The 27,015-nt window shown below is 38.1% G+C and overlaps 1 protein-coding gene across 1 annotated transcript; it reads left to right on the top strand.

The window, feature by feature from the left end:
- Nucleotides 1–9,681: 9,681 nt before the first annotated feature.
- LOC134674172 (gastrula zinc finger protein XlCGF57.1-like) lies at nt 9,682–26,630 on the top strand. Its single transcript, XM_063532228.1, has 3 exons — nt 9,682–9,829; nt 23,521–23,844; nt 24,857–26,630. The coding sequence occupies exons 1-3, from the start codon at nt 9,682–9,684 to the stop codon at nt 26,074–26,076; spliced, it is 1,692 nt and encodes a 563-aa protein (XP_063388298.1). The 3' UTR covers nt 26,077–26,630.
- Nucleotides 26,631–27,015: the final 385 nt, after the last annotated feature.

Here is a 27,015-nt window from a genome sequence, read left to right as displayed (position 1 = left end):
TTCAATGGCTGGGTAGGAATAAAAAGGGACGGATTTGAAAAGGTTCTTGGAATGCACGGTGACGAGAGAGTAAATGATAATGGGAGAAGTTTGTTAGAGATTTGCCAAGAGTGGAACCTTTGTGTAACAAACACGATGTTTGACCACAAATGGATACATTTATACACTCGAGAGGCGGAGAATGTAAGGAAAAGTATGATTGACTTTGTGATAGTGGATGAAAGAATTAGGAAGAATGTTATCGACTCCAGGGTGTATCGAGGGTCGGGTATCCATACTGACCACTTCCTGGTAATGTGCCGATTAAGTGGCTTGTTTAAAGGATGGCGACAAAGACCCCGTACAGTTACTGCCGATTTAAAAAGAATAAAAGTGGAGAATTTGCAAGAAGAAGGAGTAAAAGAGGAGTATAAGAGTAGATTAAAAACCGAATTCGAAGCTATGAATGAGATTAGTGAGACTAAACAGTTGTGGAATAATTTTAAAAATAAAATTGTAAGCACAAAACAGATAAGTACAGAAGTCAATCACATGTATGTACTTTACTTTTCATACCTACGCTCGGCGGTCGCTCTAGGGTTGCGATTGTTGCGAACTATGACTTATGCACAAAAAACTATCGTGGTAGTGGCACTCGTATCCATCGTATCGTATCTCGTATCTAGTTGTTTGATTTATTGTTGAGGATGAAACGGGAAGAATGGAAATATAAATTAATAATAACATTAATAACTCAAATAGGTATTTTCATTTTAATGTCATTGTTATATTACAAATTTGCCACAGAAAATATCTTGCGATGATTTCGAGATTGGCGAAATGCACGATTATTATATTTTAAACTGTAATAAATTCGCATTATCATGTACAATGTAATAAATTCGCATACGCATTCTTTCTGAAACCACTGGTAGCTTAAAAAACGACAATTCACCGGTTAATGTTGAATTTAAACAACCGTCCACTGTACAGTTATAATAACTTTTTGTTTTGTTTCTCCATTATTGCACAAAAAAGTTCACAGACGCGTGTCTCAAGCGGATGGCACTCGCGCTCGCACTGGTCCCAACTGGTCCGAGATATCGTGTCCGTGAGCGGTGTCTATGTGTGCGTTGCTCGAGCGCGCTTTGTATGTTGATTGATTTCTGTACCTATCTCTTTTGTGTTGTAAGTGTGGCAAGTGAAGTATGTGGAGTATGTAAGAGGCACAAAGGAAAAAAGGAGAAGAATGTTTGGTGGGATAAAGAAGTGCAAGAAGCAGTGTGTGAGAAGAAAAAGTTGTGGTTGGATTGGCTAGCCACAAGAGCTAACCAAAGAAATCACACTGCTTCATTTGACGAAGTCAGTGAAGCGAAAAAGAATTATAGAAGAATGAAAGTATCAGTAAAGGAATTAGTAGACAGAAAGAAAGTCGAACAGAAAGATAAAATGGAAGAAAGGCTCTCTCAAGATTTCCAGGCAAATATAAAGTTTTTCTGGAAGTCCGTTCGTTTGGCCAGGGGTAACACCCAGACTTTTGAGCTAAAATCAATAAAAGACAAGAATGGAAGATTAGTGAATGAGGAAGAATGCATCTTAAAAAGATGGAAAGAGTATTTTGAAAGTTTGTTTGATAGAGAGGAGACAAACACGCAAATTTCGGAGTTGAATGAAAGCATTGAAAACGTGTCGGAGAATGAAGATAGTATTAGCATGGATGAAATTGTGAAAGCGTTGAAAGGAATGAAATCAGGAAAGGCTGCGGGATATGATAAAGTTTCTGTCGAGATGCTGAAAGCTGGACAAGGCATTGTAGCAAGTCAGTTGTATCGCCTTTTCAATATGTGCTTTAGAACTGGTCAAGTGCCCAGGGACTGGTGCAAGGCTGTCATTGTACCTCTTTACAAAGGAAAGGGATCACAACTGGATTGCAAAAACTACAGAGGCATTAGCTTACTCAGCGTCGTCGGCAAATTGTATGCAAAGATATTGATTGAAAGGGTAGTGAAAGAAACCGATGAGAAAGTATGGGATGCACAAGCGGGATTCCGAAAGGGTATGGGATGTACGGACCAAGTCTTTTCCTTGCGATGCATAGCCGAAAAGTATTTGGCCAAAGGTCAAAAGGTCTATTGCGCTTTCGTGGATCTGGAAAAGGCTTATGACAGAGTGGTGAGGAATGAACTTTGGTCGGTACTGTCGATGTATGGATTGAGCGGCCATCTCATTCAGGCACTGAAATCGCTCTATGAGGATTCCAGTGCTTGTGTGCGAGTAAACGGATCGTACACTGAGTGGTTTAACATCGAGAAAGGTGTTAGGCAGGGATGTGTAGCGTCACCGTGGCTGTTTAATCTGTTCATGGATAGTAGTTTGCATGATTTGAAAAAAAAAAAAATGATGAATGTGGGCTGAGAATGAGTGGGTTATCTGTCAAATGTCTTCTTTACGCTGATGACCTGGTATTGCTAGCGTCATCGGGTGATGAGTTGCAGGAGATGGTGACTAGAATGCATGGGTCTTTTGAAAGGAAAGGAATGAAAATAAATGTAAGCAAGACGAAAGTAATGGTATTTGAAAAGGAAGAAAATATGACAAACTGTGAAATTTCGATTGGTCAAGAAAGAGTGGAACAAGTGAAAGAGTTTGTGTATCTGGGAACCTTGTTCACTAGGGACGGTAAGCATGATGAAGACATTGAAAGGAGAGTGAATGCTGGGAATCGTGTGAATGGGGCACTTAACGCTTTTATGAGCAGCCAGAAGGTGTCGCAAAAAGCACGGTTGGCTGTTCATAGAGGGGTGTTGGTGCCTACACTTATGTATGGTAGCGAAAGTTGGGTATGGCAGAAGAAGCATCAGAGCCAAGTGAATGCAGTGGAAATGAGAGTGTTGAGAAGTGTGTGTGGTGTGAGATTGCAAGATAGAATTAGGAACAGTGTGATAAGGGAAAAGTGTGGACTGAATGTAGATGTAGTGACGAAAATTGAGAAAGGTATGTTGAGATGGTTTGGACATGTGGAAAGAATGAGTGAAAGAAGGTTGACAAAAAGAGTGTATGAAGGAAAAGTGGAAGTGGGAGTTGGAAGGGGTAGACCTCGGCGGACTTTCTCTGATCAGATCGGGGAAATCCTGAAGAAAGGCCAGGTCAAGAGCACCCTAAACCGGCGAGCGTGTATGAGGAATGTTATGAATGTGAAGGAAGCAAAAGTGGTATGTCAGGATCGTAGCAAGTGGAAATCCGTGGTCTCTGCCTACCCCTCCGGGAAATAGGCGTGATTGTATGTATGTATGTATGTATATTACGTTGGCTAACACACAGGTACTCACATAACGCATCCAAAACAGCTGTATTGTCCGCACCGTCATCAGCCTGCTCAGATTCGACCGCAGACTCGGCTGAACAACATAAGAAACATTATTTAATAATAAAAACTGTAGACAAACATTATTATTATTCAGAGCCCACTGTGTCCCACTGCTGGGCAAAAGCCTCCCCCCTCTTCCTCCACTCGTCTCTCTAAGAAAATTTTAACTTTCTAATATAGCTCACTGACAGACAGCACAAGTTTATTAATGCTGATGCCCCAAATAAAAGATAATAAATAAATAAAAAGAGGTATCATTTGTCACCCTAAAAAAAAGCTAGTTTGCAGAGTGAGCATATTTTTTATATTTTTTTACTTTTTTCGGCCAAGGCACGTCTTCAGATCATTATTTTTTCGTCATACCAAACACGCGAAATATAGATAGTAACATTTACTCCTCCAAGCCAACCTTTAATAAGCAGTGTCTGCAGCTCGGCCTGGCTGCGCTGCACTTGCAGCTTGAAGTCGCTCGCGTCTCGCAGGCGGCCCACGCACGCCGAGCAGATGCCGCACGAGCCCGAGCCGCCCACCACCAGCTGCATGTTAAATAGTCAGATATATACGCTAGTACTAAATTAAAGACCATGCAGTCCTAACACTGTTCCTAATAAAAACATGTATGTTAAAATTAACACGAGTTTTACTTTGTGTAGCTACATAAACAAAAATGTCGTTCTTACACGTATATCGAAGCACTCTTTGATCATGTCGGCATATATCTCCGTTTTGCCGAGATGTGTGTACGGCGTCGTCAGGCCCTTGTCCGGAGCACACCGCAGGCAGCAGAGACACGCGTGCGTCACATCCATCACGACAACCACTATGTTGTTTTTGTGATGAATAAAACAAAATGAATCATCCTTCCGTTTCGTGGCTGTTTTGATTATAAGCTAACCCCAAACTTACAACAATTTCTAAAATTAAAAAAATATTAAAATAAAATAGACATATTTGACGTATTTGACAGATACCATAGACACTTGACATATTAATATTATGTATTACCCAGAGGGAACAATTTTATATACAATCTGATTACAATTTGGCGTCCAATTAATCAGATTGGGCGAAAAATCGTTTTGACTGAAATCGGGGGGCACGGCAGTGCCCCCGCCAAGTCGAGCGCGAAGCAAACACTGCCGTACCATCCTTTACTGGAATCATTTCGCCGCATTTTCAGGCCCCTATTTGAGAACCTCTGGATAAGACCAGAACGCAGAAATTTTGGTCATCCAGTAAGCTATAATCACATACTTAAAATCCAAAATTTCAAGTCTGTAGGTCATTTAGTTCCGAAGTTAAGCGAAAGCAAAGTTTCGCATTTATGAAACTCACTCATGATCATCAGAATAGAACTAGTACTTCCCATAAACTCAGAGAGCTGAAATTTGGTACAGAGTTAGGGTTTAATGGCCACATAAAGGGAAAACCTAAAAATATTGCAATATCAGTCACGTTTTAAAGATCTAAGAACTGCATAAGTAAGTTTGTAATCCCATATAAATATATGATATTACAAAGTTACTGTTGCAGTTCCTACAAATAGTAGGTAAAGTAAAGTAAAGGTACACTACGATGTACGATGTGAGTATGTTTAGTTATGATATGTGTATACATAGTATGGGTATGAGTACCCGAAAAGAAGGACTGCCTACAAAAAGAGATGAGATCCCATCAAAAACATTACATGTAATAAAAAGGTGCAAGTCTCGCAACGCTTTTACTACAAAAAAGTTTTGAGATGTAATGTGAAACCAAGTCGGTTATTTTAATCAGTGCCAGGGGGTGTTAAAACCGTATCAATAAGATATCTTTAATTTGTTTTGTAATACGTATAATGACTTGGCCATCGCACGGCTGCATAATGACAAAAGGATCATCGTCACCTATTAAAAATAATTCTAATTGAACATAACGCTAGCGCTAATTGCAGTTTGAGCATTACACATATTTACGAGTACGGTACGAGTAAAGCATTATGTGCGATTGCCAAGTCATTATATGATGATTAGTGACGGATTACTGATTATTATTTAATTATTAGATTTAATGAATGGGCAATACGAAAAACTGTTGCTACTGTACAAGAATCAGAACCGGAAAAAAAGAAAAGAAAGATTTGTAATAATAAAAAAACTACTCCTAAAAAGAAAAAAAATGTGTTAAATAAGAAAATCTAATAAAATAAATCAATATGCCCACGTTTCTACAAAAAGAAGTGAAATCCCACCAAAAACATTCTGTAAAAAACTAGCCAAGTCTCGATGGAGCTGCTTGTTTATCTCTAAAAAGTAATGAAATCTAGACAAAGTCGTGCCAAATCTAAGGTTCCTTACTGCGATTTCTTTATTATTATAGTTAATGTTGTGTGACTTGGCCGTTGAAGGGTACACAAGGGTACACAACCAGATGCTCCATTACACCATTGCACCAAAAAGAAGTGTTTGTTTCAGGCTCGCCCATACATAAGTATTATTGAAATACGCAGCTTTATCAAGCCTACAATTGACTGGTTATTGAATCAATATTTTCCAAGTGGCAATTGGTAGCGTAGCGTAATCTGGCGACAGATTGGTGCAATAGTGTCATGGGTCATGGAGCACCTGGTTTTGTACCCTTGTGTACCCTTCAACGGCCAAGTCACACAACATTAACTATAATAATAAAGAAATCGCAGTAAGGAACCTTAGACTTGGCACGACTTTGTCTAGATTTCATTACTTTTTAGAGATAAACAAGCAGCTCCATCGAGACTTGGCTAGTTTTTTACAGAATGTTTTTGGTGGGATATAAATGTTCTGGGTGTCACATACATACGTGTCATATATAACTGGGTCAAGCAAATCTTGTCAGTAGCAAACGGCGGCAAATTTTATAATATACTGCAAATGTAAAGCCTCCTCCACACTCGTGCGCGAAGCGCGGCGCGAAGCCGCGAACGCGAGTGTGGCGTCGATTTTCGCAGACAGCGAAATCGACTCCACACTCGCGTTCGCGGCTTCGCCCGCGATTCACGCGCATAGTCTGGAGGGGGCTTAATGCCTATAGTCCGTTTTTTTAGCATTAGAAAGAACTTCGCAGAAGTTCGCTTGTGGTTCTAAATCTGGCACTTTTAGCGGTAATAATTTGAAGTAAATTATATGTATTGACCATGCTACATTAGATAATTCAATAATTATTAACAATTAACGAGCCTGATAATAACTGTACGCTTGCTTCTGCGGAGTTCTTTCTAATGCTAAAAAAAACGAACTATATTATATTATATTATTCTCTTTATTTATTTTTGGTCTTAGGATAGGTTATTTATAATATGAATATAAAAGTAAAATATAAAAACAGTTACAAATTATTAAATTATTATATTGTATTTATCTTTATTTATTTTTCTTCTTAAGTTAGGTTAATTATAATTATATTGTATTATTATTATATTGTATGAAATATGTAGTAGTATATTAATTATATATATTCTAGTATATTTATTTGTGTATTCTATATGTAGTTTATCAGAATTATTAGTTGTTCGTTGTCCAGTTGTTTTCCAATGTTCTAATAAATGCCTCTGTTCTCCTTGCACCATTTTTACATGTCTCTGTTTGGCCCGATGGTTGACTGGTAGAGAATGCCATTAGGCATTAAGTTCGCCATTTGTACATTATTTTTATGTTTTGTGCAATAAAGTTTAAATAAATAAATAAATAAATAAACTATAGTTTACATCCGTCGCAAGCCTCAGGGATGCAGCTATGCGTTTAGAAGGGAGCAATCGATATTGCTGTCTCATTCTGCCGCATAGCGGGGTCCCTTGAACAGCCTTGAGGCTTGCAACGTATACACGTAAACCAGGCTTAATATCGCGAAACATTAGATAGAAGGTCTGTGGAGCCCATAGGTACGCACATCCTTATCTTATCTGTAGCTAGTAAGATAATGTCACATGATGGTCACATGTGTCACATAATGTCAAAATCAAAATGTTTGAGGTTATGTCAGTGTTGCCAGATGGTCACAAAAGTCACATTTTTCGTGACTTTTCGCCTTCTCGTGTGACATGTGCGTGACTTTCGATCATGAGGCAATTTTTGTGACTTTTCAAGCTAGTCGAATGTCGAATTTTGGATAAGTTTAATTCTGCAATTCGTATCATTTAGGAACGCAGTGAACGCACCCAAGTTGACAGTTGCACTGGCACTTTGTCGTTAAGCCCCCTCCAGACTATGCGCGTGAATCGCGGGCGAAGCCGCGAACGCGAGTGTGGAGTCGATTTCGCTGTCTGCGAAATTCGCCCACCACCATCCACCATCATGTTTATTATAATAGTCGTGGCAAAATGAGACTTGTTACCTTGACATGACGGTGTTATTTAGTTTGATAGTATACCTCGTAGTTTTCTATACGCCTCTGGCGGCCTCTGATTCGATCGGGCAATTTAATCAGATTGGCGAAAAATTGACTAATCTGAATACGCCTTAAATCGGAGATTGACGCCAATTTTATTTCTGATCAAATCAGTCGATTAGGTCATCCCGTCTGGATACCGCTTAAAAGCTCTCGTGATTGTTCAAAAACTGATAAGAAAGTTGCATTTTATCCACATGTGAGGCTGCTAGAATTGATTATTTTCAGGAAGAAAAATATCAATAGATTTATGGTGATATTAGTGCCCCCTAAATTGAAAAAATGCCCCAAAACGAAAATACTGGCGTCACAAAATGGTATTCTTGCGCCCGTACTCCATTTTATCGGTAATATCGGTCATAATCGGTGGTTTAATTCGGCGAGCCAAATTGGCGTTTGCGTCCGCACGCCCTGATTCGATCGAGAAATTTAATCAGATTGGCGAAAAATTGACTAGTCTGGATACGCCTTAAAATTCATGAAATCGATCACAAATAGCATTAAGTATGAAAATGTGTATGTTCAAAAAGAAAAATTATATAAAGTTAGTAGATTTTTTGTGAAATATATTATTTTCTGAATTTTTTCTAACAAAATCGATTTAAACTTGGTCAAGCAGATCTTGTCAGTAGAAAAAGACGACAAATTTGAAAAATGTAGGCGCAAAGGTATATCATCTCATAGAAAATTTGAATTTCGCGCCTTTTTGTACTGACAAGATTGAGAATCGCGCGCTCGCGCCATTGCGCAAAGTCACTGTGTCAGTGCTCTCCGTGATTTTAAATCGATAAACTATCATTTTCCTAGTTTCTAGTAGTGTTCTATATACTAATATGTAGTGATTAATTCGTGTTGTGTGATGGTGCAAAAACTATTGAAATCGGACGAGAAATGCAAGAGCTACAAGTAAAATAGTTTCAAAAAATAATCGTTATCCGTCTCATCCCTGACCTTCGACAACCCGCACGGCTCTCGCTTCTACGCACACACGCAGAGCGCACACGCACAGGCGGCAACTAAACCAGATCTGCGAGCAACGAGACAGCATACGCGCCTGCACGCACACACCTACACCTATAAGAAGACACTCAAGCAAGTTCGCTCCTAAGCTTTATTTGTTGCGAGTTAGAGTCGTATTTCGTAGCTTGTATTTTGCAAAGCGCGCGCTTACTATTATATGAGATTAAGTTTGCTTTTACCGACCGTACGCATACAAAATGAATTGCTTAGCTTGTGATGATAAAATAGACAGAAATGAGTTGCTTACATGCTCATGTTGCCCTGGAAGATACCATTTCAGATGTTTGTGCATAACCTCTGCTCAATTCAGAGAAAATCAAGAAAGATACAATAAATATTGGACTTGTCCGGCGTGTGAAGCCATAACACGACGGCGCCGGAATGACGATACACCAGCGACACCGGCCGGTCTGAGCAGGATTACATTACATAATAATATAACAGACGCAACGAATATGTCTTGCGATGAATTTGACGTAAGCAGTATACGCGGAGACACGATAACTTCCCCAAATACTTCGATAAGGCCGCAGATGCACCTGGGGCAAGTAGTAGAGTCTCTGTGCCACGAAAACATCACACTTGCGCAAATAAGTGAATTACTTGACAAAAAACTAGATTCACAAAAAAAGTCAATTATATCTGAATTAAATGCTCAATTAAAAACAGAAATAAAGAATCTCATCCAGAAAGAAATTCAAAATTCCCTGTATAACTTTAAGTTAGAGATAAACCGTAGTATGGCGAACATAACCACAGATCAAAACGACTTGAAATTAAAAATAGAAGATTTATCATTCAAAATACAATCCTTAGAAGCTGAGTGCTCTGCATTAAAGAGCGAAAATCAAGCGCATATACCTCAAGACACAACATTACCTGAAATAAATAATGACCAACTAAAATTATTGGAAATGGAAAATAAAAGGATAGCATCAAGCTTGAGAGAACTGCGAAACCGCATTGACTACACGGACCAGAACCGAAGCGATGACCAAAGGAAATTCGTGCTATTCGGATTAGATGAGCACCGCGGAGAAACGCAAGATGAGCTTATTTATCGTATAACAAATATGTTTTCCGATATACTTATGATAGACATAAACGGATATATTGAATCGATTAGGAGAATTGGAAGATCAGGATACCGGCGTCCCATAGTGGTTGAACTCATAAACAAACGAATGACAAAGTACGTAACCGAACGACAAATGTGCTTTCGAAATAGTGGTTACGCTGTATCAGAATACTTGTCACGAGAGGCCCTCGATAAAAGAAAAAAGCTAAAAGAGCTTCAATTAGAGGCACGTCGAAATGGAAAATACGCCTTTATCAGGAAAAACCGGCTATATATAAATGGCGAAGAACATACTCCAGATGTTGCCAAAGAAAAACAAAGCCACTTTTCACCCTTAAGCAACAATGAAAGTGACCAAGGAACCTTGATACCAGAGCAAGCCGAGAAAACCGAACAAACCAACACCAATCAAATTGAAACATTACAACGGGACTCCTTTCGAGAGCAACTTTAAAATCCTTTACCAAAACACACAGAGTATAAAAAATAAGACTCATATAATAGAAACATTTTTAAAAATGCAAAATATTCAAGCAGCTTGCATATCAGAGACATGGTTAACAGAGAAACAAAAAAATTACGTCCAAATAAATGGTTATCAACTCGCTACGTCGTTCTGCCGGAGTGATAAAAGTGGTGGAGGAGTGGCGATCCTACTACAGGAAGGCATCGACTATAAGGAAAGACAGGACATCAGCCAATATTCAATAGAGAGCATTTTTGAGTGCTGCGGACTAGAAATACCTAAGTTAGATCTATTAATTATTTGTATATACAGGGCACATCGTGATACGGATATATTCTACGAAGCGCTAGATAAACTTTTGAACAAGATTAATCTGAAACAACAAAAACGACATATAATATTAGGCGGAGACTTTAATATAAATGTTTCGATTAACACCCTAGCTTCATCAAAATTAATTACCACCTTAAGTTCATTTAATCTTCGGCAAATAGTCAAAGAACCGACACGAGAAATAAAAAACTCAAGCACTTGCATAGACCTCATTTTCACGAACATAGAAAATAATTATAACATTAACGTATACGATTACGGCATTTCCGACCACAAAAGCCTTATATATAATCAACAAACGACAAATTACGATACAAGAAAAGTAAACTGGTATACATTTAAACGCATATTTAACGAGAAAAATGTCAGTTCATTTAAAGAAGCAATACACGACATAAATTGGGACGTACTTCTAATATACGACGATGTCAACAAAAACTATAATTGTTTTGCTCAGCATATAAATGAACTACTAGACTTACATATACCTAAGATTAAAGTAAAACAAAAAACAATAAAAAACAAGACTTGGCTAACCAAAGGATTGAGACAAGCTTGCAAGCACAAACGATTATTAAAATCACTTTCGAACCAAACAGATAGCGCTGTATTACGTAGCTACTATAAAAAATATGAGAGTATACTCAAAAAATGTGTTAGAACATCAAAAAAATTAGACTACTCAAAAAAAATGCAATTCTCAGACAATAAAACAAAAACAATGTGGAGCATTATAAAAGCAACAACTTCTCCTGAGCTCAAGCGATTACCGCGGCACAAAAATATACGTCTAGAAAAAAATGGCAAAATTATACGTGAGCCTGAACAAATCGCTAACATTTTTAATAACTACTTCATTTCTGTAGGCGAACCATCTACGTCTCAAACAAATCACGAGAAGTGCGGCCGGCCCGTCCGCCACCCGACAACAAATTCAATTTATCTCGAACCCGTTACGACACAAGAGGTATTTAATACTATATCTAAATTGAAAAATAAAAAAAGTTTTGGATTTGACGAAATACCTACTACCCTGTTAAAAGCATGCGCATCAGAAATGACTATACCCTTAACGAAGCTAATCAATCAATCTTTCGAAAAAGGAATATTTCCTGACAATTTAAAACAATCTAAAGTAAAACCTATTCTAAAACCCGGAGGAAATGCTAAAAATCCTGAAAAATATAGACCAATAGCGTTACTGTCATCACTGTCAAAAATATTCGAAAAGTGTATGACAAATAGGCTTTACAATTTTTTTGAAAAATATAATATATTCGATGAAAACCAACATGGATTTAGAAAGCAGCATTCGACCACACTCGCAGTATTTAAATATGTCCAAGAGGCTCTACACAACATAAATGAAAAAAAATACTCAGTGGGCTTATTTCTTGACATGACAAAAGCGTACGATAAAGTATCGCACCAAATCCTTCTAGGAAAACTCTATGGCATTGGTATCAGAGGAAATGCATACAATTGGATCAAATCCTACTTACAAGATCGGTCACAATATGTACAGATAGACCACTATAACGAAATCACTGGGGAAATACAAGCCGTGGTATCCAAATCGCGCCGCGTAGTAACATCGATACCGCAAGGGAGTGTAATTGGATGTATCCTCTTCTTAGCATACATAAATGATCTACCAAAAGAACTAGATACTACATGCATAATGTTCGCAGACGACATTTCAGTGCTTATTAACTGCGTAGGAAGTGAGGAATGTCATAAAAAACTAGAAAATTACGCTAACACAATTTTTGAATGGCTACAAGATCATAAATTAGATATCAATCTAAGTAAAACTAAGATAGTCCAGTTTAAACCGTATCAAAAAAAAAGAACTAGAAATAGACTTCAAACTAAATAACCAGACTATTGAACAAGTTGACCAGTTCAAACTTCTGGGCATAACCGTCGATAGTGGAATGGATTGGAAACCACATGTACAAAATATAAAAAATAAGCTATCCACATTCATATATGCACTTAGTGTACTCAAAACTAATACAAATTTCGAAGCATCGTTATCTGCATATTACGCATATGCCTACTCCTGGCTACGTTATGGACTTATCTTATGGGGTGAGAGCACTGATGCACACGATCTGTTTCTTCTACAGAAAAGATGTGTCCGAATTTTAGTAAATATTCGAAGGAGAGAAACAACAAGGCCACACTTTATAAAACATAACCTCCTGACACTGCCTTCCCTCTACATTTTGGAAGCAATCATGTTCGTTAGGAAACATTATAATTTATTCGTGCAAAAGAATCAGATTTGTAATAATTATAATTCAAGGACAGGGTATCAGTTAGCGTTGCCAAAAGCGAACCTTGTTATTTTCAAAAAAAGTCCATATTACCGATGTGCCCAAATTTATAATAAAATACCCCCAAATATATTAAAACAAAATAACAATACTAGGTTCAAAAATATAATAATGAAAATTTTAATACAGAAATGTTATTACTCAGTTGACGAGTTTTATAAAGATAATATAAATGAATTTGATATCGCATATAAAAATTGACCTTAGCCTGCATTGTTTTGTTATTTTGTTTTGTCTAAAATTTATAAAGAATTATTAATTAATTATATTGATTTATTGACATCTAAATGATGAATTTGGAGGAATTTTAATTTTTTTTTTCTAATGACTACAATTTTTACGATTTTCAATTGACTTTAAGAATTTTGTGTAATTATATAATAATCTAGCGTAATTTTAGTATGTACATACATCCTTGCTTTGCCCTTACAGGGCCCATGTGAAACTGCTTATAATATTGTGTAACACCTATATTACCATGGTCGCAATAAAGTATTATGAATTATGAAAAAAAAAGATTTGCTTGACCTGTGGCCTATTTTATAAAGCTACAAGTTACAATTTACAAGCGGAAGTCTCTTTCTAACCCTATGTGTTAGAACGAGACTTCCGCTTGTAAATTGTAACTTGTAGCTTTATAAAATAGGCCACAGCTATACCTGCCCATACAATACAATAATATAAAAATGTGACTTAAGCAGCAAAAACGTGACTTTTAGGGAAACGAAATGTAACTTAGGACTCCAGAGCCCTGGCAACACTGGGTTATGTGTTGGATTTGTTAAAACGTTTGAGATTAGTTGTTAATGTGTTACTGTAATTGAGTTCTTTGTTTTCGAGTCCTGTTGGTCGTGCTCGTGTGTTCGAAGATAAAGCATACACAGATAGGTGTGTATTACATACTGTTAACTGTATACAGTCTATGCAAGAAGGAGTTTATCTCTGCATCTGACTGTACATCAACATTCAAACAAATATTAATTTGCTAGAAAATTCGCCATTATGTGGAAGGTTACTAAATACTTTTAAATCCTTCAATTTAGTCAATTTATTTTGTGAACCCACTCGAGTCACAGCAACCAGTGCTACATGTATAGATAACATCTTTAGTAATAATGACGCGATTAGTAAATCTGTTATTAACAACCTAAGTTCTGACCACTGTGGACTAAAAGCTTCTTTCAGCGGGAAAACTGAAGAAATTCCTCAAGACACTTTGTGTAGGCCGATTTCCGAAAGTCGCCTAGGTTTATTCAATTGTAATATTACTAAACAATTATGTTGTCTTTCATGTACCCAGGAAAACCCTGACTGTTTGAGTTCCGAGTTGTTTAATTGTATTAAAAAGGAATTTGATGCCTGTTTCATTCAGAAAAAGGTGCAAGGCAAGGCTAAGACTAAATTTAGCGACTGGGCTACACCGGATATTCACGAGAAAAGACGCCGGCTCTACGACTTATATGATGTAAAGGCAACTGATAAAAGACCGGTATTTCTGGAGTACGTCAAAAATTATTCTAAATCTTTTAAAATGTTGTGTGTCGCCGCTAAAGACGATTATTTGTCGAAAAAGATCCTAAATTCCAGCGATAAAGTCAAAACTGTATGGCAAGTTATCAGTAATGAAACTGGAAAACGTAAACTGAAGGATCCGCACTACAACCTACGAATTGCTGACACTTTAGTAAGTTCCGACCGTGAAGTGGCAGATCATTTTGAGCGGTTTTTCTCGAATATCCCAGTAGAAACAACAAGATCCCTTAATTCATCGCCAGACGTCGCTGAAGAAATTTTGAAGACAAATGTGGCAGAATGTACAGAAATCTTCCAATTTTCGTATGTCTCATCGAATATAGTTCTTAAGACTTTTAGGTCTTTAAATTTAAAGAAAACAGAAGATCTTTGGGGCCTGTCTGTCAAAGTATTAGATTCCATCATTGAGTCAATTACACCATACTTAGCTGAGATTTTCAACAGATGCATTGATGCTGGAATTTTTCCAGATATTATGAAACATAGCAAAATTATCCCTCTGTTTAAATCAGGAACGAGAACAGATCCCACGAACTTTAGACCGATTTCAATACTACCGGCATTAAGCAAAGTGTTCGAGAAACTTATTCTGAATCAACTATTGTCACATTTCAACAGAAACAAACTGCTTGACAGCAATCAATTTGGTTTCACCAAAGGTCGATCAACTACTGACGCCGGTGCGGTACTTCTAAAACACATCTTTGATGCTTGGGAAAAAGCTCAAGATGCTGTTGGAATTTTCTGTGATCTGTCAAAGGCATTTGATTGCGTTGATCACGAAAATTTAAAGAGAAAATTAAGCCGCTATGGGATAAAAGCTAGTGCCCTTGACCTGGTCTCATCGTACCTTTCGGATAGAACTCAGCGAGTAGTTATTAATGGAACTCAATCGGCGGGGTCCCCGGTAGCCCTCGGAGTGCCTCAAGGTTCAATTCTTGGTCCCTTCCTGTTCTTGGTATACATTAATGACTTACCAAAAGTTGTGCAAGATAGACATGATATAGTGTTATTTGCAGATGACACTTCCCTTATATTTAAAGTGGACAGAAAGGAAAATAGCTTCGAGAGCATTAATGACGCGCTATCTACCATTGTAAACTGGTTTACGGCAAACAATTTGCTTTTGAACGCCAAGAAAACCAAATGCATCAAGTTTACGCTACCTAACGTCAAGCAGGTAAATAACAGCAAGATTAAAATAAAAGGTGATACGCTGGAATTTGAGGACCGAACTGTTTTCCTGGGAGTCACTCTAGACTCCAAACTGCAATGGCATGCACATATAGGCACTCTAGCCGGAAAACTTAGTTCAGCAGCCTATGCAGTGAGGAGAATCAAACAGCTGACAAACGTAGAGACGGCCAGGCTGGTATACTTTAGTTACTTCCATAGTGTTATGTCTTATGGAATTCTGTTGTGGGGAAAAGCGGCAGATATTCAGACAATATTTGTGCTGCAAAAACGAGCTGTACGTTCCATCTATGGACTGGGCGCTCGAGTATCCCTAAGAGAGAAATTCAAAGAAGTTAACATTCCTACCGTTGCATCTCAATACATACTAGAGAATATTATGTATGTTCGGAAAAACATCCACGAATTCAAGGTTAACAGTGATATCCATAACTATAACACTAGAAACAAACATAAACTTGCTGTGCCCGCCCACCGCCTCCGTAAGGTTAGTACGTCTTTCGTCGGGAACTGTACACGTTTTTATAACAAAGTCCCCACTGATGTAGTGAATTTACCACTTCATAAATTTAAGTCGCACATTAAGCACTCCTTGTTACGTAAGGCGTACTACACTGTAAATGATTTTATAAACGATAGAGATGCTTTTAAGCCGGTAGCTTGATTTCATTAGTATAATAAGAATTAAATAAATATTGTTTTTTTTTACATTGTGAATTAAATATGCTAGTGTCCAGTAGAATTGACACATGAGACAATGATGTTCTCGCTTGATTATATTGTTTAATTTAATTTTAGTTTTGGACACTTGGAGACCTTATACATCTCTAAGTACATATTTATTTATTTGATTTTTATTTTTGATTGTACATACTTACCTATATTTTTAATGTTTCTGACACTTAGAGACCTTTACATCTCTAAGTCAACTTAGGCTAGTAATTATGTGAAGCTATATTACTGTCTTTTTATGTAACATATGAGCACAAAATGCCGTGTCTAACAGCTACATGTTATTACTATTTTAATATTAATATAGGCCGGTAGCTTGAACATGTCATGCTCGCTTAAAAGTCTTTGCTTACGGTGGCGTTGTTGATCGGGTCGCCACTTTCCCGAATGAAGGTTGAGGGAGGCGATGGCTGAGATACGCGTCATACTCGTGAACGGGTGCTGTTTGTGGAGACTGGTCTGTTAAGCTAACACGAGCTATTATACTTAGTAACTTTTATTAATTAATTACAGTGAGACGCCTCATTCTGTTCTCGTATGTTTCTTTTCTTTTAATGAATGTATTAATTATACAGGATATTGACTCTTGGAGACCTTATACATCTCTAAGGATAACTTGATAAACTATATAATCTTATAGTTCTGACACCTAGAGACATTTACACCTCTAAATATTATAGATTTTTTTTGTGTGTTTTTTTATCTGTATTTTGTATGTAATTCGACATTAAGAGACCATATACATCTCTTAGTAATTGTAATACGTTAGATTGAATTGTTAGTTTTATTTTATAAAATTGTTGATGTTATTATTTAGGTGTCCGTGCCTTCGCTTGAACCACATTATGAGATAACACCCTTGTAACTCAGCCCTAATCAAGCGAATTCATCAACTAGTAGCGCCATCTATCGCGCCACTCAAGTACTAATGTCGCCCGGTTGCCAGCGCTCGGCTGCTTTCTCTTCAGTACGCTTTTGTAACTCAGCCGAGCAACACGTTTACAAAGCAAGTTTAAAAAGATCGAGAAATTTAAATCGAAAAAATATTTTGAAAATCTCCGACTTCGTGATCCGCTCGGTGCCCATGGCCCAGCGGCGAGACGCAGTGACCTTCCTACAGGCACCGTCATAAAAAGTACACGGGTACTTACGCCTCATGGCCTTGTCCTGTGGGACAACAAGCGTCGTCCCGTGAGACGACATGGCGTCGTCCCGTGAGACGACAAGGCGTCGTTCCGTGAGACGACAAGGCGTCGTCCCGTGGGACGACGAGGCGTCGTCCCGTGAGACGACAAGGCGTCGTTCCGTGAGACGACATGGCGTCGTCCCGTGAGATGACATGGCGTCGTCCCGCGAGACGACATGCGTCGTTCCGTGAGACGACATGGCGTCGTCCCGTGATCGTCCTGACAGACGACATGGCAGCGTCTTGTAAGACAACGAGCATCGTCTCGTTAAAAGACCTTGTGACATTCCGCTCAGTGCCCGTGGCCCAGCGATGAGACTAAGTGAGCTCCTATAGCCATCATCATAAACAGAATACCTACGGGTATAAATGGCACATGGCGTCGTCCCGTTGGACGACTAGCGTCGTTGCGTGAGACGACATAGCGTAGTCCCGTGAGATGACATGACATTGTCCTGTGGGACATCAAGCGTCGACCTGTAAACAATAAGGCGTCATCCTGTGATACGACAGGCATCGCGATGAGTTACGTCATCATGTGAGAAGACGCCATCTTGTGGTATCGTCCCGTAAGAGGATATTGCGTCCCATAGGACTACATTGCGTTGTTCCATAAGACTACTTTTTGTCGTATCGTGAGACATTAATGCGTCGTCCTATGAGACGATATCGCATCGTCCTCTGAAAAGACATTGAAATTGAAATGACGTTATCTTGTTAAACAAAAACCGTTGTCTCATCAGTCTCATGGTCTACCACTAATACGGTAGCGTACGTCTTTTTGGTGGCTTTATCGTTCGATGTCTGCACGGCCGGACTCGCATTTAAGGTCTGCATGGTCATGAACCAATGTGCGACCCAGTCAGTGGGCGTCATCATCATTGTAGCCGACCAAATGGTGTGTCACCTTTTAGAACGACGAGCAGCAGAATTTCTACTGGCGGGTTTGGCGCGAAATTGATAACGAAATGTAGTTACAGTAATTGTTTCAACCTGCCGAGAAAAAGGAAGGTTTCCGTCTTGGTCGTGCACAAATGTTGGTCTTGATCGATAATTGCCATCTCAATTGCCGTGAGATACCAAACAAACCAAAAATATAAATTCTGAGGATCCTAAACTGAACGACTAACTGGCCATGGAAAATAGCAGTTAAGAAACTGTGAAAAGGGAAAGAGTACAAAGTGAAAAACCGTGTGTTATACTTTGCCCAACTAGATCCTATACCAAAAAGAGAGAGGGGGAGGCAAGAAAAATTGACGTTAGCTTTAAAGAAGGAAAGAAGACTAAAACTCTCTCTTCTAAATAGGAATACCAATACACGTATAATAGGTACCAATTCATTAACGGCTCTGTCATAGGCTAACAAAAGATATCTCTTTATTGAGGCTCTAAACCTGAAAATAAATAAAGAGTTAATGATATATATGAGTGTATAATCATCGCACTAAATCCCTCTCTTAAATGATGAATGACTACGAGACTTAATAGTGTCTTTGGGAATACTGAAGCATCTCTAAATATTGACCATTAGCTAAAAAATTGCGAACTGTCACAGATAAATCTTTTACTTAGGTTAAATCGTCTACTATGTAGCTGTGAAACTGAGACCACTGAACTCAGAGTAATACCTAGAAAACACAGGGGCAGGATCGCATTCCGTCCAAGAGACCGAACTGACAAAGGCATTTTTAATGCTGTAAGCAACAAGCTCCACTTCTGAAGAGTATCTAAGCAGCGGGTTGTCAATCAACCTGCGCCGTCGGTATAACAATCATGCATCATAAAACGTTGACCGTAATCGTTACATAGTTCAATTTCAAAGGAAATGAACTCCTACTGGTAATATAACTATCGGAAACAGACGGCATTTGTAGGAGGTGCTTTTACATAATGTCTAAAAGGACCCTATATAGTACAATATTAATTTAGTACGGCAACCCGCATAGTTACCCATGATTGTTCAATAGGAGGTGAAACATCGGCTTCTTTAGTGGTAAATGTTAATATGCCTATGCAGACGATGAAGCGCCCCTTCAAATTATGTAAATAAATAAAGAATTTATGAAAAGATTTTTCGGTAGTTTAGTTAGAGTGGAGTTACTGATTCTGTTTCGAAAAATCGCGTATTGAATTAAAGGTGAAGCCGACTAAGGGACTAAACTGTCGAACCAACAGCCACGGTCCACGGCTTTACCTACATCTAAACGATGATTGTTTCATTTTTCCAAATAGATAAATTAAAATGAAGTCACTTCAGAAACTTTGATACCAAGTGGACTGCGGAGCAAGCCAATATACATACAAATGTACAACGTACGTAAACGTACATACTATACGTAATATGTAGAAAATATTTGCAGGCAGTCACCGATAGCAGATACCGGATTCTGAAAGAACACGGACCAGAAATATCCTTCTTTCGATTTCCAGATGAGAGGCTTCCTTGGCAGATAAGGAAGTACTCACATGATTTTATAAAGAATAACAACATACGGGGGTTCAGGCAAAATGCAAGATCTAAGCGAAATGTGATCCTGGTAGTGAATCATGACTACAAATATGTTCGCCAGTTAAATAGAGCCTGCAATTTACTCTGAAAATCAACACTAGTTCTGGTGACATTGCAGAATTGCCAGATCTAAGTACTACAAGCTTAGCTGAAAGGTAGTAGTCCAGGGTTTACAGCATACTGTTGTAACAAGTCGTAGGGCATGTAATTGAAAACATCATCGTCAATGCAATCAATTAGAGTTCCAGGTGTACCCTACAAAATCATCGTGTCTTGATTAAAGGGCAAATGTGCTGCTAATAGAATTACAGCATTAGTTGTGAAGACAACTAAAATTCATATATTTATATATTCATGATAATATGCTTACATCATTGCATATGAGATATCTGTAGACATATATCAGTGTTACGTCAGGCGTAGCTCACTCCGCGATTTTGTCGCGTGGCTCCAAGTAAATGCGGCCCACACCAATTTTGGTGTCTAGCACTAGTAGTTGCCACGCACCGCTATGTAACGGACACCTGCTCGCGCTTGCGCCACCTTGCGATCATAATCTGTCGTAATAGACGCGTTTTGTTTGAGAGTGAACCTTCTGTACCTACAGTACATACTATTATTTATTCTATGATTATGTCAAGGTAGTGACATAAATAATATGTCGCAGAAAGGCCAAGATCATCAAATAATTGTTTATTTGTGGGCATCATGATGCCTAATTAACCCTAGGGTTCCCTCACGACAATAAAAACAGTCTAAAATGAATTGATATACAACTTAATTGCACGAAAGCCAATAAACAACATACAACGTCCTTGTATTGTTAAATTTCTAACCAAAGTACCTACAAATTATTAATAATAATAATTCAGCCTATATACGTCCCACTACGGGGCACAGGCCTCTTCTCACTCGCGAGAGGGCTAGAGTCCCCATGCTGGCCTAATGCGGATTGGGGCTTCAAAGTACAAATTAAGTAATCAAATTAATATTTGGTAATGAATGCGTCTACACATGTTAAGGTTTGACAGGAATTGTGCCACAGCATCGCTCGCGCGCGCCGGTGCTGGCGCAGCACTTGAGATTAGATGATATCATGAGACACCCGTGGCTTGTGCAACTACAATGCTATAATGCCAAGAACTTATTGGTTCTCACCATGTACAAATAATAATAATGTTTTAATTTGTCTGGGTGTTACGAAAGTTTCGCAATTGGTTTGAAAAGGTTGCACTCTTTTCTTAGTCAAAGAGTCTTCCACCATCAGTCAAGAGGTTTTTACACTCTTATTAAGATTGTATGTATACGAAAGCATTAAAAACTCACAAATCGTGCTAAGTCTAACAATAAAGCATCGTACAATCCATTACCAGCGCGCGAACCATAAAATCTTCAGTTTGGGAATCAGCTTACCACCAGAAAGAGTGAACATTAAACAACCTATAATTACAAGCCTTTGTTATAATTAGCCTAAAAATTATAGGTGAAGGCATTGGAATTATTCAAAGATTAAAAAATCTTCTAAAATATCCTACTTGGTAGACGGATCTTCAGTCTACGCACAATATCATGGAGAGATGTCATCCACAACAACTGGAATTGTCAGCATCACTTTAAATTAATAATCATCGCCTTCATACGATTGTCACCTGCGTGTGTCAGTGATTTTGTTCATTCGTTAAATACATCCGTTTGCATGACTGACAAGCATATAATATAAAAGCTTGGTTGACCCTGCACCAGCTTAATTGGCATGTTTCCAGTTATCTGTGATTCAAAATTGACACTTGAAATAGGTAGGAGAACTAGGAGGCCTACCTTTTCATATAAGAATTAATATCTATTCATGAATTACTATTAATATGGTTGTTTTTAAAGCAACCCTCGCCTAAAACTAATCAGTAAGGTAGGATGTATTATCTGCTCAGTTGAAACTATCTACTGCTGAGAGTTGTTACTAGTTAGTAACGCATGCATTAAATCATGAAGTGTTGTATTTTCTTCTTCACTTTCTGACGCTACTTTCAGGCAGAGGAGTACTCGAATCCAAATAAATCTCAATGGCTTCCACAAATAAGTACATCATGTTTATAATTATTTTTTTTTCACATTTGTTTACGGAATATGTTGTCCTTATGTAATGATAGCCCATTAACAAATAAACCTGGTATACCTAGTCAATAACTATTTATATCTAAATAATGACAATGTCGTATTCTAGTGGGTACCTATACTTACAAACATTTGGTTATTTGTCCTCATAGACATATATAACATTACATCTGGCCTATCATATGATGCAACTTACCAATTTACATTCAATTGTTGGAAAATACGATAAATAAGAGAGGACCCAAGCTTTTCCAATTAGTTACAAATTTTAAACACTGGATGGGCCGACAGTGCTATTTTTGTGGTAAGCAGTAGATAAGTAGTAGTAATATCATTACATCATACAACAAAACCCTTTTTATCACCTAGTGGGCTATTGTAAGGAAAGCATCAGAGGTAGTTTGGACGGGTTTAATGTAAAACTCACTCGATGTGGTTCACGTTACATGCATCAGAGGTACTACTTCAGATAGTGGTTACACTTAAAAATTGTACGACCTACAAGTACCTTCTTATATCTTTAATTATGATTGTAGGGACAGTTTTCAACTCATAATTACAGTTTTGTTTTATATAAAAAGTTATGTAATTTTATAGTCGCAACGGATAACTTACGTTGCCAGTCAGTGCTAACGATTGTCTCATCTATCGGTAATTTCAAATAAGGAAAATCTAGTTAAGGTTTGACGCAAACAATCCTTTAGTATATCTATATGGAATAAATTTCAAGTCCACGTTCTTATTATGTGATTTTTGCATAAATATAAATATTATCAGTCACAGTACGCCCGGACCAGCGCCGGCAGAGGTTTAAACACGTCTCATAATGTGGTTCAAGCGAAGGCACGGACACCTAAATAGAACCGTTTTTCCCCCGAAGGGTAAAAAACGGATATTTAGGTTCCTGCCGAAGCTTGAACCACACCTAAGGGCCTTGCCGGCTTATGTGGTACTGAAGAGAAAGCAGCCGAGCGCTGGCAACCGGGCGACATTAGTACTTGAGTGGCGCGATAGATGGCGCTACTAGTTGATGAATTCGCTTGATTAGGGCTGAGTTACAAGGGTGTTATCTCATAATGTGGTTCAAGCTTCGGCAGGAACCTAAATATCCGTTTTTTACCCTTCGGGGGAAAAACGGTTCTATTTTTGCTTTTATGTAAATTCAATGTTGACGTGTAAAAGTGCCCTTGTGGCCTATTTGCTGAATAAATGTTGATGTTTGATGTTTGATGTTCATTCTTGTTTTGCTGATTGTTAATGCATTGCAGGTTTATCAGTACCAGTTACTACAGCTATAGTGCATCTCGAGACAGCAGATCTCGAGGAGGTAGAGGCGCTGTGTGTAACAATGGAGCCCGGAGAGGTGTGTGTGAAGACAGAGCCCGGAGAGGTGTGTGTGAAGGCGGAGCCCGGAGAGGTGTGTGTGAAGACGGAGCCCGGAGAGCTGTGTGTGAAGGAGCAGGAGTGTGAGGACAGCGCCGGGCACGGAGTGAGCGCGGCGGCCGTGCGGGCCGGTCTATATACCGACCATGAGGTCAAGGACGAGCTTGTGCTGGGCCCCGAGGAGTGGCACCGCCCTAACGGGTTTCAAGGTCTATATATGATAAAATCCTTTACCTTTTGATTAAGTACTTATGAAGTTTGTTAGACGTAGGTAACGAAAATTGTCAACTATTTTAATCAAAGTTAGATCAGTATTTTATGAAAAGGTCATTGAGTTAAAGTGCTTTTGGAAATTGATTGTATCCCTCCTAATAAGTTTTCCAGTTTTTAATTTGAAACATTCTTTTATTTAATTATTGTTTAATTAATTTTTAATTTTTTAAATAATTATTAAATTTTTACTTTTATTCCATAAATAAAGTTTAGGCTTTTAAAGATATTTGTGATGTTTCCAACCAAAAGGTACCACAAAGTTGATAAGGTTTATTTCAAATTGAAGCTATATAAAAATAGTGCCTTATTGAAAACAGACAATAACCTTTTGGTTTTTCGTTGATGGCACATTTATTCTCAAAAACGACATGTATGTAAGTTATTTGACTCACGTATGAATAAATCAGCAAAGCCTTCTTTAATGGAAGGTGAAATGTAGCATATCAATGCTACTTGCCAGTTTGTTTTAAGTGTTTTCAATATGCCTATACTCATATTGTATACACGGTGTAACATGAGGAAACCCTAATAATTTTAACAGCGTATTCTTGATCATATTTAAGTAGAAACAAAAATGTCCTATAAACTTTTTTGAAATTCGCCTAGTTTCAGAGATAATATTAGTCTTATTGATAGATGTCAAAAAGTGACAAGTAACACTTTGCAAAAAGTAGCTTTTACAAAAAAAACGTAATTAACAATTTTAAGTGACAAGTTTACCAATAACATTTATTTTTAAGGACAAATACATCCAAATAATTGAAAAAACAAAACATAAAGAATTTATTTTTTTGGCGAAATTAACCTAAACTCATATTAAATTTTTTTCCCTCTATTGACCTCAGAAATGCGTGGTTAATATTATTCGGTTTCCTTATGTTACACCGTGTATCTGGATTTTTTATCGATGCAATATGTTAATTTTTAAATTATTAATTTTCGTTCCAGTGTGTTCGGAGGGCAGCGCCGCCCGCGCCAGGGAACAGCTCGCGATGGTTTGTTCCGTGGTGCTCGAGCGCCTCCGCGACGACGTGACTGTTCACAGTGGAGCCAAACCATACGGCTGCGATCACTGTGGCAAACGTTTCAAAATCAAGTTTAGTTTAAGGAAACACATTCAACTTACGCACTTGTCGACCAGGCAAAAAAAAATTGCTTGTGATTTTTGTAGTTCTACATTGCAAACTGAAACGCTTGTATTAGAGCACGAAAAAAGCGAGCATGGTGTCACAAATTTCATGTGTGCTGAATGTGAGTATACAACGATTTACAAGCGAAATTTGCCAGCTCATTTAAAAACTCACACTATAGACAAACTATTTAATTGTACCCACTGCAGTTACAAAACTCCGTTTATAAGTGATTTACAAAAACATCGAGCTATACACCAGAGGATACATACTGGAGGAAAGCCTTTTCATCTATGTAGTTACTGCGACTACAAGGCACGTAATAAAGTTAACCTAGAACGTCACATAAGAATACACACTGGCGAGAAACTTTATACATGTAACTACTGTGATTGCAAATTCAATCAGAAATCATTATTAAAAACACACCAGATAACGCATACTGGGGCGAAGCCATTTAAATGTAGCTATTGCGACTACAAGTGCAGTCGGAAAGATCACTTGCAAAAACACCAGAGGATACACACCGGAGAAAAGCCGTTCACATGTAGTCATTGTGGCTACAGGTGCAGTACTTTGTTTAGCTTACGAAGACACGAAACGAATCATACTGGCAAGAGGCGTTTTACATGTAGTCACTGTGATTACAAAACTTCTCTCAAACAAAACTTACAAACACACATAAGAATACACACCGGAGAAAAGCCGTACAAATGTAGTCATTGCGACTACCAATGCAGTGATCATTCTATGTTACGAAACCACGAAAGGATACATACTGGCGAGATACCTTTTCAGTGTAGCTACTGTGAATACAAAACCAGTAAGAAATCACACTTACGAACACACCAGAGTATACATACTGGGGAGAAGCCATTTAAATGTAGCGAGTGCGACTACAGGTGCAGGCTGAAACAACACTTAGTATCACACCAGAGGGTACACACCAAAGAGAAGTACAAATGTACTCATTGCGACTACAAGTGTAATTTTAGGTCAAAGTTACGAATACATGAATTGACACATACTGGTGGGTAGTATTTTCAATGTAGCTACTGTGATTACAAATGCACTACGAAATCACAATTACGAGCACACCAGGTGAAACATACTGGGGCGAAAACATTTACATGCAGCATCTGCGACAGCAAATACAGCCGGAAAGAGAACCTACGAATTCACCACCAAAAAATACACACCTGAGAGAAGCCGTACAAATACACTTATGTCACAGAAAGTGGGTAGGAAGTTACAGGATCCTCTGCCTCTGGCTTGCCTTGGCCAGAGTGGAGTCGCGAGATCTCCTCGAGGGTAGATGGGGAAATCGTTTACACTGGTACGCCATTTAATTCTGCTAGTGTAGTCGTAACATTTTAAAAGTGCTTTTTTGTAACGCCATCTAGATTCCATGGTCATTAGTTCATTACTGATTGGTAATGATCGTACATTTTCCAACATTTTTGGTGCAGCAGAGTGGTGTTAACGGAATTGGTACAGATAATTTCAACTGAAATGGTAAATTAAGGGTAATATTAACGTAATTAACGCTAATTAATCATTAGGGTTGAAATTATTTATATCAGTTCCGTTAACACCACTCCGCTGCACCAAAAATGCTGGAAAATGTACGATGTCTAGACTGATTGCTCAGTAACGACCACGGCGTTTAGCACATTCTGTGCGGACGAGTGTGCGGTCGCATTCTAAAATAGAATGTCTTTTTTTTTATAATAAAAACAAAAAACAGGAAAATTTTGAAAGTTTTTTTATTTTTGCGAGCTTCGAGCTCTCAACTCCATAAACAAGCAATTGTATTTTTTACCCGACTACGGCAACGCAAAAGCAGGGTTATGATTTTGACCGGTATGTATGTGGGTATGTATATGTATGTATGTATGTATGTTCATTTGTTCCCTCATAATTTATTCAATATCTATAACTGGAACTAATCCCAATAAGGCCTATTTTCCCCTCTGT

The sequence above is a fragment of the Cydia fagiglandana genome, chromosome 19 (genome assembly GCF_963556715.1).
Source record: "Cydia fagiglandana chromosome 19, ilCydFagi1.1, whole genome shotgun sequence".
Classification (NCBI taxonomy): Eukaryota; Metazoa; Arthropoda; class Insecta; order Lepidoptera; family Tortricidae; genus Cydia; species Cydia fagiglandana.
Note: the sequence above shows the minus strand (reverse complement) of the source record. Positions and strands in the feature narration are given on the sequence as shown.

Coding starts and splice junctions, on each gene's coding strand:
- LOC134674172 (XM_063532228.1), top strand. CDS start 9,682: ATGGAAAATAAAAGGATAGCATCAAGCTTGAGAGAACTGCGAAACCGC. Junction 9,830..23,520: donor GCAAGATGAGCTTATTTATC/GTATAACAAATA, acceptor AATGCATTGCAG/GTTTATCAGTACCAGTTACT. Junction 23,845..24,856: donor CCGCCCTAACGGGTTTCAAG/GTCTATATATGA, acceptor TTTTCGTTCCAG/TGTGTTCGGAGGGCAGCGCC.